Genomic DNA, 12,366 nt, shown 5'->3' on the forward strand with positions numbered 1-12,366 from the left:
CTTGACCCACATTTAATTAAAATATAAGAGATACAATGTCAATTAAACAAGTATGTCACAAAAAATTACACACCTTACCATTTAAAAAAAAATCTTGTCCTTTAAAAACTCAAACATCTTTTCTATTAACTAAGACTATGTGCAATTCAGTATAAACCATTTTCATACAACTATTAACAATGAAGCAGTTACACATAAACATGTAAACATTTAAAAACTGAACTGTCTTTGAAATGTAAGTACAGCAAGTCAACTCCATCTGCATTATAGTTTAAGATAAATAGAACACTGAAGAAACTAGGATATAAATGGTGATCAGTTTAATGACTGCTCAATAATTCACTCTTTCAAAAACAGTGAGTTTTGATAAATTCTGACCCTTAGGAACAGACATTTTTCCTGACAACGCCCTTCTCTTTTTGTTCATGGTATAGCACTTTATATGGTAAGGTTGTTCCTCACTCATGGCAACACAGGTGGTTATAGTCAAATGGCATCTGACATAAATTGATCCAAACTGCCCTACAATTTCATTTTGTGTTGAATTAATTAACTTCTTGATAGGCGGCTGAAGAGCTGAACATAAGCCTAAAGAAATATCTCACACAGGAAATGTCTCTAAATAAGGGGCCTTCTATTCTCAATAAGTAGTGCCAGGTAAGCCCTAGCCAGTTTGGCTCAGTAGACAGAGTGTTGGCACTTGGACTCAAGGGTCCAGGTTCGAGTCTGGTCAAGGTCACATTATCTAGGTTGCAGGTTGGTCAGGGCGCCTGCGGGAGGCAACCAATCAATGGCTCTCTCTCACAATGATGTTTCTCTGTCTCTCCCCCTTCCTTCCACTCTCTCTAAAATAAAAAATTATATAGTACCAGGTAAAATACATTTTGTAGGATCCTAAAGGGTAAAGATAAAGCATTTATAATAAATGGATTTCGTTTTCGACATATATGCACATCTATTTAAAAGAAGTCAGGGGGCACTGCAGACAGTTGAGGAAGATGTAATAAAACCCAACTAAAGGTTGGCATGCCTGACATTTTGAAAAACTGTTTACCTAAGGTGTGTGTGTTTGTAATAAAATGTCTTCGTTGTCCTTTGCATAAAAGTTCCCACTTTGCAGCAATTAAAAATACTATCTTAATGCTGTTGTAATTTATATCCCAGAGCTTGAGATGTAAATGTAATTTTCTAAGATATTATCTTCAGATCATCAGAATTATCATATCATAAAGTGTCTATTTTGTTTCTCCAATTATTTTATCAAGATATGACAGCTAACCCTTTGTTTCAAGTTTATAGCCTTCATATACCAAGAAACAAATTAAAAAGACAAATAAGGAAAGTGAAAAGCCATCTCATAAAAAACTGAAATGTCTTTTATTATATGGCATATTTTTCTCTGTCATAAACTTCCAGTTTAGGAAATGAGGAAACAAGTACTTCTTTTTTATAAATCGTTACCTGAGGATATTTTTTTCCATTGATTTTTAGAGAGTAGAAGAGAGAAAGACAGAGAGAAATATCAATGTGAGAGAAACACATCGATTGGTTGCACCCTGACCAGGGGCCCAGGCCTGGGAGGAGCCTGAAGGAAGGTCTGTGCCCTTGACCAGAATCGAACCCAGGACCCTTCAGTCAGCAAGGCAATGCTCTATCCACTGAGCCAAACCAGTGAGGGCACAGATACTTCTTTTGATGAACTCCTTAGCAAAGTGTTTAACTCAGTATTTTTAGAGTTGTTTTTGTTTTTGTTTTTTGCTGTGAGAGGAAGGGAGGGAGGAGAAAAGGAGGGAGAGAAGAGATCCAACTTTGTATTACACCTTTGGCGAGAACTGAACTAACATTTAATGAGAACAATGTCAAAGGAAGTGCAGCTGAAGACTTCAGCCCTATTTCAACAGCTTTGTAACAAGGGCCCCTCGAAACAGCCTGAATGATTTTGGCGGGGGAGGTAGGCCTTGGTCAGGTTTCACCTAAATGGTTCTAGGAAGAAAGACTTCAGCCTTGCTTCAAAGCGCCCCACTGAGGGAACCACTGCGAGGTAATTTCTTTATGAATAAATTCTGTTTCCTGTACAACTTAAAGCCTTCTTGATATAATATGCATGAAGAGAAATGACAAGAATATAACTTGGAAGTTTTAAATCTGGTTTGTTATAAAGAAGACTTTTTTGATACCAGTTTCAGGAACAATTTTGCCTTACAGCACCTTCTAGCTCAATAATTTAGTGGCAATGAGTCACAAATGCTGTTAAAAACAGCAGTGAGGTCTAAAAAATAAAAATTAAAATAATAAAATCCTTTAGATTTTTAATATGCCATTTACTAAATTGGCAATCACAACAGAAATTTACAAGAGCCTTCTAATTAGAAAAAATAAATTAATCCTATCTTCTTAGGTGTTTATACATGTGCTTGTCTCTGAATTCCAGACCAGCATATAGGGCTTCCTTCTCATCAGATACTAGGTCTATGCTGATGTCGCCAGTCACAAGAGACCTTTTGTATCATTGCTCCCTCGAGTCCCAATTCTTACTAGAATCCTGAGCAAACACAAAAGTAACCTGGCAGTTACATCATTCTATATAAATGAAAAAGACTTTGCTATCTAAAAATAATGAAAGGCTCCATTTAAATTAATGTTATTTTGGTCAAGTGCTCATTTTACTTTGTAATAATGTAGTGCTGATCCAAATAGAGTTCTTATGGGCTTAAAATTATCTCTAGGGATTACACTTAGGGCAGTAATTTAATTCTTATTTCTTACAATGACATTTAGGGTTCACTGTGATTTGGGATTTTTAGTGCTGTTGCTGACACCTTATGGAAACTGTTTTATTTGGAAATTCTGATTAGATTCTGTTCAGCTCTTGTTTACAAGAAGTATTAATATAAAAATGGATTTTTTTTTGTTCCTGTAAGGTACTTAATCTCTTGCTATTTATTCTTCACTTATGAAACAGATTTCATAATTCTGTTTGGGTCACTATGATTGGTTGCTATGGAGATTACCTCCTATGGAAATGATTCTGATGTGTTTATTGTAAGAATACGACTTTTAATGAATAATATCAATAGCAGATATCAAACCTTACTAGAAGAAGGAAATCTAATTAAAAATTTTTAAAGGGGGATTAATTCTGAAAGTTATTATCATGGCCCACTTTTCTGATATTTTTTAATTGACCACCTGCTTTTTAAAGTATTAAATTTATTTTAAGATGTTAATCAGCTACTCACGTCCCTAAATTCCTATGTCACAATGAAAATTAGCACCATTCATAGAAAAATGGAAGTAAAAAACATTTCATCTACCTTTTCTCTAAACTAATAAATGTGCTTCACTATGAGAGTTAATGTCTCCAGGATTTCAGGGCTCATCAAGGAGCACATTACAAATTCCCTTTAAAGATGAAGAATTTAATATCCCAAAATTTATCCCAGGAATTTAAAAGGTCAGTGAGTTAACTAGTGAGTTAAACAATAGATGAGAGCCAGTGAACCATTAGATGAGAATTCCAGAATGCTAAGAAGAAATTTTCTTGGGTGGATTCTATAATTTGTGGTTTGAATAAAACTTTTGAAAAATTCCATTAGTATTAAAATTCTCATAATGAGAATATGGTTCATATTTAACCATTTTAAATTACTAGACAGTCTCTCCCCAAAGAAAATTTAATGCTTTCTTCTGCCTAGTTCTTGTTCACTGCCTGGTATTAATTTAGGAATAAATTAACCCTTCCAACAATTAGGATATTGTCTAGAGAGTGCCTCTTGCATTCTGCTGGGGAAATCACTTATATTCTCAAAATCAGAATAAAAGAGAAGTGCATTTCTTCATTATAAAACATTTTTATACCTAATAGCTTATTCATTATTGATTTAAACCATCTTAATTACCCTACATAATTTCCATCTACAGCGCTTCTGAATCAAACCTCACAGTTACACATTTTGTTAATGTTTTATACATTAAGGGTTTTTTATACTTGTGCCTGCAACCAGGATCTAGGGTCCAAAATGTCTTTGATAGATTTCTGCCTCGGAGTTGGCACTGGCTTTGCTTCAAAACTGGATCTAGTGTCTGCATTGTCACCATCAGTTAAACTATTTTTCCAGGCAGGAATGAGTTTTCGAGGAGCAGCCATTGGTTTCTGTAGGTGATGCACTAGGGTTGACGATTTGGTATCCAAAGATGAGGTCTGAGATACACATGTTTCCCCCCCGTTTTCCTTAACCAATACATCTGTGTTGCTCTGTGTTTTTAAGCTGAACGGAGCTTTATCAGGAGGAGGAAGGGGAGCCCGTCTCTTTTTCCTTTTTCCATCAGGTAACTGCCTGCTTGCAGGAGATAGTATCTCTTTCTGGATGACCACTTGATGGTTACCATCAAAGAGTGCGGCCCAAGGAGGTGGTGAGAGTTCTTCATGCTGACCAATAAGGAACTCTCCATTTGTCTCTTCAATTTTTTTTTGTATTATGTCAGTTAAACTTTCAAGTTTTATAGGTGAATCAATGCCTGTAACAATTTTAAGAAAAAAATACATGGGGAAAAATTCACAACAGATACTTATAACTGAGTAAGTTATTTTCCAAACCAATATGCTATCTATAACAGCCATCAAAAACAGATTAGGATAGCAAGTGGTTTTTAAAGAACCATTAACTTGTAAAAATAGCCGTATCAACAGAACCAAATGGGAGATCATGCACTATGCACTGCACACACACTTGCATACATGTACACACATGTATATGTATATGCACACATAAATACATGGATTCCTAAGTAAATGAGTAATGTTCAGCTTACAAAGGAATAGAATTACATCAGGATTTTTTTCAATTACTTTCCTGGATTTAAAATCTATTCTGACTTCTAGGTAATAGTGGTTTCCATTTTTCTAAAAGCCTGATATGTAAACTGGGACAAAGACAATGGAGTCTTTCCTGTAGACCAGCAGGTCTCTTTAATAGGGTAAAAATCCAAGGCCAAAAACCCAGAGAAAGAGTGAAGCCCTGATACCATTTTGGTGATAAGAATAGTGGGTGAAATTTTCCCTGATTACTAAAGAAGAAGAAAAAACCAACAAACAAAAACAAAACAAGACAAAACCAAAAAAACAGAGATAAATGTGTAAACTTAAATGTATCATTTTTAATCTAACCTTTTCAGGTACATGTGAGTTCAGGGACATTGGGGACAAAAAGACTAGAATTTAACCTTGATTTGTGCTTATTCACAACACTGTTCACTGAGGCAATCCTACAAAGATAATATCCTTCAAAGTATGAGAAAATGAAATATTATTGAGTCTAAAAATTTTTAATTTTCCAAAGCATTAAACTTCACCAATTTTTTTTCCCGACACAAAAGCTTCCATTTATTAATATTCATTTATCAACACTACTTTAAAACAAATTTAATATAAAAATGGCTAAACATTATTATATTTCACAATCTGCAATTTTACATTTTCAGAATTTTTATCAGCTATTCAGCTAACATTTATTTAAGTGCACCTTCATCCCACTTTGAAACCTTAACATTTTTGTTTGTTAAGCATTCAAACTACAAAAAATGTGTATTCATTAATTTTGTATTAATTCATCTATTAAACATGAGTTCTTTAGTCTATAATCATAGTCTTTTTCATTCATTTTCATTGTGCCCTGAAAAATTTAGCATTTTAATGTCAATAGAATAAGCTGCTTGAATATGGACAATGTTGTTTTTGTTAGCCGGCAGCTTAGAAAAGACAATCCCCACTTACTCATATCATGGTAGACTGAGGTCGCCTCTTTTGTCAAGAACAAAGGTGGTTTCCGTGGTGACATAATCTCAATTTTCATAAGTTTTTCACAACAATGCTTCCATTGGCCTAAGAAAGACAGAAAAGGCAGGCTAGTTTAAAGTATAAATGTGAAGTAGTATATTTCATTTTTAATAGATATCAACACATTTTTGCTTTGAAAATAAAGCATTATCTTAAGAAAGCCACAAAAATACAGTATTATATATAATTTTAAAGTCCAAGTCTAGGCATGAAAGTTACCTATTTTACAAATAAAATTCTATGCACAGATGTTAAGCTTAAGATCTCTAGGCTATTAAATACTGCACTACTTCACTAAATGGTCAATAACTAAAATTTCTATGTATGGCAAAAGTTTGTACAAATTCTTTTCTTTTAAATATTAAATAAAAATGTCCAGTAATTAAGACAATTTTAAGATAAAAAATCAAATGAAATACAGTTCTAGGAGGAAGTAGGAAAAAAATAAGGAATAGTGGTTCACAAAAATGATCTCAACTTTGAGAATTCTAATTAAATAAAAATTGGTTATTTAACAATTACCTCTTCAAGGTGATTATTGTGCTTTTAAAAAATCATGCAACTCTAGAAAATCAATGAATTTTCATTTAAGTTAAAGGTATACAAAAGCCTATTACTATAAAAACAGAACACTCAAAATTCTAACAGAATCTAATTTATTGAATAATTAAAAAAAAACAACCCACACACCTCTTGAATAAGTTATTTCAAATTAAACTTTAAAAGTGTGGACAACAATTTTTCTTTTATTGTATTTTACTATTTTCATCTTAAAATAAAATTCTCAGATTTATTTCTTCTGAGTGGATATAAAAACCCTTAAGCTTTATATATTTATTGTGCACCTGCAAGTTGAATAACAACTGTGTAAGAAACTATGTGTCTATATATTTGTATTATACAAGTTTAAGTTATTGAGGTTCGCCATTCTTAAAATCTTACATCAGTAGAAAAGTAAATGTAATACACATGTGCCCTTTTAGACTGATTTATGATCTGTATTTCTTTTCCTTTTAATATATGCTCAATCTCCATATTCAATACCCATCTGAGTTATTTTCCATGGCTTAAAAATTAAAGACATTTCATGTTTAGTCAAATTAGATATTCATTTCTGTTGTTTTAAGTCTGTCATAGCAATATGGTAATATATGCATAAATTTTAAATCCATCACCTTAAATAGTTAAGCAACATGAAAACCTTTCAGTATGTTTTATTATAATGCTAAATACAGAATATCATAAAAATTTCAAAATAACTCACATAGCAACTCATAAAGGGAATAAAATCTTGAGTTTGAGGCTTCAAAGGTTGCCCTGCAGAATTTAAATCTAGTAGGATCTGAGATCTGATAACTTATTCCTCCCCTCCACTTCCTTTTTTAGATAAATATATAAAAGCCAGCTTTCCTTCTTGAGGGCAGGAAAAAAGGCCACATCTAATGGAAAAATAATGAAACACTTTAAACTAGCAAACATTTCTCTGTCAAATCTTACACAAATTATAAAGTGCAGTATTTTCTCTATATTGATAGATGAGAGCTTTTGATGGTTAAACTGGTAGCAGAATACTAATCATGCTGAAAATTGGAATATAAAGCCACATTATCCCATGTGTTACTGAAGTCTGAGGTACAAAAAGGTGGTATGTTCACTGGTCAAAACTTTACAACTGAAACATTTTACCAGTGAATAAATTAGTATGCAGTTACACATGCTGCCGATATGCTAACACAAAAATAAAGACCCAGTATAAAATATTAAATGCATATTTTATGCACATAAAATCTGTATATTGAAGATGTTTCCCACAATATTTATTGTTATAATATTCCCAGTCAAAGTAATCTGTTATGTTAAGCTGCTTATGTAACTCAATATTCATATTATTAAATATTAAAAAAATTATTTTTGGCCCACCATTCCTAGCTCTACCCTTTTTGATCATCCAAGACAAGTAGCATTCCTCTTTTACATGTTTGTTAGCTTTCAAATATTAAAAATTAACTATTACACATAATAGCTATGTATAGTACCAGGGGGGTACTGGAAATATTTGGGGAAGCACTTTGTAAAGTGTATGGTTGTCTGACTACTGTTCTGTATACCTGAAACTAATACAAAATAATACTAAATTTAAGCTATAATTTAAAAATGACTAAAATAATTATATGGGAAAAGAATTTAAAATTAACTATTCCATCCCCTTTGCCTCCCAACCCCCACTCAAGAGTGTTCTACAGGCTAAACAGAACTAGTTCCATTAATGTTTTCTTATGATTTCTAATATCTTACTCTTCTAATTTTCTATTCTTAAATGGAGTCAAATTATTGAAAATGGCTCTAAATGTTAAATTACTCTTTATTTTGCCCTGGATATCTATTCTCTACTTTGTCCTACACATCATTATTTTCTCCTACAATCACAAGAGGCTACACTTATCACTAGGAAGGTAAAAATTTTAAAGTAAGTCAATCTTTAGAATAGTATAAACATTTCCATCTTTGCTTCCTTTCTCTATCCACAATGAATTCTAAAGTACAAATGTAATATAATTTATACTTTAAAAGTCAGATAGATTGGCAGATTTTACCCCTCAAATATTAAGTGCTAAAGAAACAGCCAGACCTGAGAGCCTTGCTGCCATCACTTTGTTGTTCCTTTGAGAGTACAAAACGTCAGGGGGTGCTTATCCCTCTAATTTTTAGCATGGTAAACTATTTTACCCTATCTGGAGAATGAAAACATGAGATCATCCAGTAGAAGTTGATATCCAAACTATATAATATCCTGGAATTTTTACTTTCTTTTACCTTTTCTCCCTGTTTTTATGTATATAAAAATTATAAAATACCAGAATTATTTTCTAAAAATAACATAGTGTTTTGTAAGACAGATTCTCTAAATTACAGCATTTAAGGAAGCAGTTAAAATTTTAGCTGTGATTAGCCAACAAAAGGAAGTTGTTGTGCTTTAGGCAATACACCTACAATAGCTGAAGTTTTAAAAGAAAGAAATGTGATGCATGCTGATAAGCATGGAACAAATATTTAAACATCTACTAAATGCTGAGGGATAGCACTTAAGGAAAAACAAGTCCTAAAGAATCCAAGGCCATGAAGAAGTCCTCCCTCTGATTCCCTGTGGCAACCTAGAAACCTCTTCAGACTCAATTTTCTCATCCTTAGAGCAGAGGGAAGTAATTTCTACATCACTGAGATGTTATGAGAAATAAATGAAGCCATATGGTATATGGAAGGTAATCAAATTTAGTTCTCCTTTTGCCTCCTTCCTAGCCATTGCTATAGTACTTGACCAGGCCATGGATCAGAGTAGGCTTATAAAACTTAATCTAAGGACTGCAGATATTAACTCTTTTATGGAGTTCCCCCAAAGAGCCTGGAAGAAGTCCTAAAATGTCTCTAAGTATGATTTCTAGGAAGTACCTACAATTGTTTGCAAATGGCTCTACTTTGTAATTCTACAGAAAAGCATTCTAAAGATGTAAAATACTGGTTGAATCTAACTGTAGGCTTAATTTGATTAGAAAGAGCCATTATCAATAGTCTACATTTTCAATATCCAATTTCAGTATTTACCTGCTGATAAAATTCCTCTTGAAATTGAGACAATTAGATTCTCACATATTTTATATAGTGGTACTCTATTACATTACTATCACATTGTTTTATAATCCATGCCATTGAACTGTATTATTGAAACTGAAAAACAGTATCTACGATTAAAAAAAGAAATCTCTTTGGATAATGTCCAAGATGATATTATAAGAAATCTGGAGTTAACAGGAGGTTACAGGAATATGAGTCTCCTAAATGAAAGGGCGAGGGCTACGCCCTCCATCTTGCCCCGGATCCTCCATTTTTGGGCAGCAGCCATTAGCCATGTGCTCAGCAAGGAGCTTCTTCCTGGAAGCCCAAGCCTCTGCTAGCCACACCTAGGATTTCTTTAAACTAACCAATGATAATCAAGGGAAGTGCACGCCATAGACACAACCACATCCTGTGTAACAAGACCCAGACTTGCGCCTGGCCAATCGGCAGGGCCCACGTTCCTCTCTCCTCCCCTTACTCCAACCCCCCTATAAAACCCCACTCCCCACAGAGCTCTCTCTCTCTCTGCCTCCTGCCGCTGTGTCGGCAAGTGTGGTGGATGGGGAGCTCAAGCTAGCTCGAATAAAGACTCTTTTGCTTTTGCATCGGACTCGGCTGGCTCCCTGGTGGTCTTTTGGGGATCCTGAAATCTGGGCTTAACACTAAACATTTCAATATTTTAGGATCATCACTATCTTAGAGAAGTTTTTTATTCCTCAGATGGCTTCTTATCAACATGAATGGATCTTGAGAATATCATGCTAAGTGAAGTAAGTCAGAAAAAGTTAAGAACCATATTGATTTCACTCACATGTGGGATTAAAATTGAAAGCAAAAACTGTACCCTGGACGGGGGAGAGGGAGGCTCAGTTGGTTGAGCGTTGTCTCATACATGAAATAGTAGACGGTTCAATTCCAGTCAGGGCACACATAGCCAGGTTGTGGGTTCAGCCAGGTTGTGGGTTCAGGGCACACACATAATCAGGGTGTGTATAGAAGGCAACCCATTGATGTTTCTCTCTCGCATCAATCTTTCCCTCTCTCGCTCTTCTCTCTCTCCTCCCTCCTCTGAAGAATAAAGGAAAAAAATCATATTTAAAATGTAAAAAAAAAAAAAAAAAAGAACAAACAAGAAAGACAACAATTCAGACACAGACATCAGTATGTTGGTTACCAGTGGGAAAAGGAGTGGGTGGGTAGTAAAGGGTAAAGGGAGCCAAATATATGATGATGGAAGATTTGACTTTGGGTTGTGGGCACACAATGCAATATACAGATGATGTATCACTTGAAACCTATACAATTGTATTCATCAATGAAAACAAAATGTATTTGTACAGAAGTATTTCTTCAATGAAAATCATCTAGTTCCCACTTTCTAAAATATGAAATTGTCTTAACATGAAAAAAAATGTCAGAATGTCTTCAGTGCATAGTGGGACTTCATTCTTGTAAGAAACTACTTAAAATCATCGTTTGTATTCATTAAGTTGAGTTTTGAATATTTTAATAATTAAAATATCATAGATTTCTTAAAAAAAGTAAAAGGTAGGAATACTAGATTCAAAGGTACACTGTTACCATACAAGTCAGTCAGGCACTGGGGAAAGGTTAAGAGAAAAAAGCATCATTGTACTGGTGATATACTACCATATTATTTAAGAACATAAAAATTTCTTGATACAAACTATAAGATTATAATATGTATAATTTCAATATTTATATTGCTGTATGTATTCTTTCAGAATATATGAATATACTACCAGAACATCCAAACATCTACTTACTAAGATCAAAGAAATGCTGCCAGAAGGCTTCCATCCACTTCTGAAGATCTTCTTTATTGTCAGCTGCAAAAATATGAGCTACAGCCTGTCCAGCAACAGGGTTGGTGACAGAGAAATTATAGACTCTTTTCTTGGTATTCTCCATTGCCCGTATTCTGGTCTCCTAAAAATTAAGAAAAAACTGGTGTTTTACAAGAGAATATTTTTGTGATAATCAAATAAATGTTTTATTGCTTAACTACTGTATTTACACCAAATGCAATTATAATCTTATTGTCAATCATTTAAAATATGTAAATTTGAGAATTTTCAATATTAAAATTCAAATATAGAGGATTTAAAAAAATGCTTTATATGAGAAATACTAAGTAATGTTTCAAAGTATGCTACATATAGCACTTATGTTAGATTACATGAGATTAAAACAAATACTATTATGCTCTCTCAGTTTAAGTAGGAGTTTACTATCTTTTATATATATCTTAAAATCTGCAATGAAATAAGTACAGTATGTCATAATGGTAATGTGAATTATATTAAGTATAATTTCAGCAGCAAGAGAATCAGTAAAGTATGTTTCTTATTCGAATATTCATGCAAAATATATAGTGTTATCAGTCAAAGCAATAAAACCATAACTTAGTGTTTACTGTACCCAACAGTTAGGTTTTCCCCATTAACACTGATTTCATATGTAGCATTCATTTACAAACCTCATAGCCAAAAATCCATAAAGTAATATCATTCTCATAGTGATAAAAATTATTTTTCAAATGTTAAATGCAAGACTCTAGAACAAAGGCAATGATTTCATTCATTTGATGGTCTAAACTGGTTTTCTGTGTGTTACTATGTATGACATTGTGGTGATGTTTATTGTATTTACATATAGAAGAGATAAGTCTATTCCCAAGTCATATCAGGCACTGCCATGCCACATGACAAGCTTGAAACTACAAGTAGTTTCCAAGGAATCTTAGCGGGTAATGTCTGGAATAGAACAATCTATTATGCAAAGATAGGGATTTGGCTGCCTGAGCCTATCCATTAGAAATTTATATGAGCCACATATGTAAGGTTTTCTTCTAATCACATTTAATAAGAGAAATTCGGTGAAAATAATTATGTAAT

The 12,366-nt window shown here is 33.3% G+C and overlaps 1 protein-coding gene across 1 annotated transcript in view; it reads right to left on the bottom strand.

Moving 5' to 3' along the window:
* Window positions 1–1,635: 1,635 nt before the first annotated feature.
* Window positions 1,636–12,366, bottom strand: part of RTKN2 (rhotekin 2) — a 60,505-nt gene continuing 49,774 nt past the window's right edge. The window contains exons 9-11 of the mRNA XM_006759376.2: window positions 11,236–11,398; window positions 5,774–5,881; window positions 1,636–4,518 (exon numbers count right to left, since the gene is read on the bottom strand). Of these exons, the coding sequence (XP_006759439.2) occupies window positions 3,983–4,518; window positions 5,774–5,881; window positions 11,236–11,398 (807 nt within the window). The 3' untranslated portion in view covers window positions 1,636–3,982. The remainder of the gene's footprint in view (window positions 4,519–5,773; window positions 5,882–11,235; window positions 11,399–12,366) is intronic.

Source organism: Myotis davidii, unplaced genomic scaffold (genome assembly GCF_000327345.1).
Source record: "Myotis davidii unplaced genomic scaffold, ASM32734v1 scaffold655, whole genome shotgun sequence".
Classification (NCBI taxonomy): Eukaryota; Metazoa; Chordata; class Mammalia; order Chiroptera; family Vespertilionidae; genus Myotis; species Myotis davidii.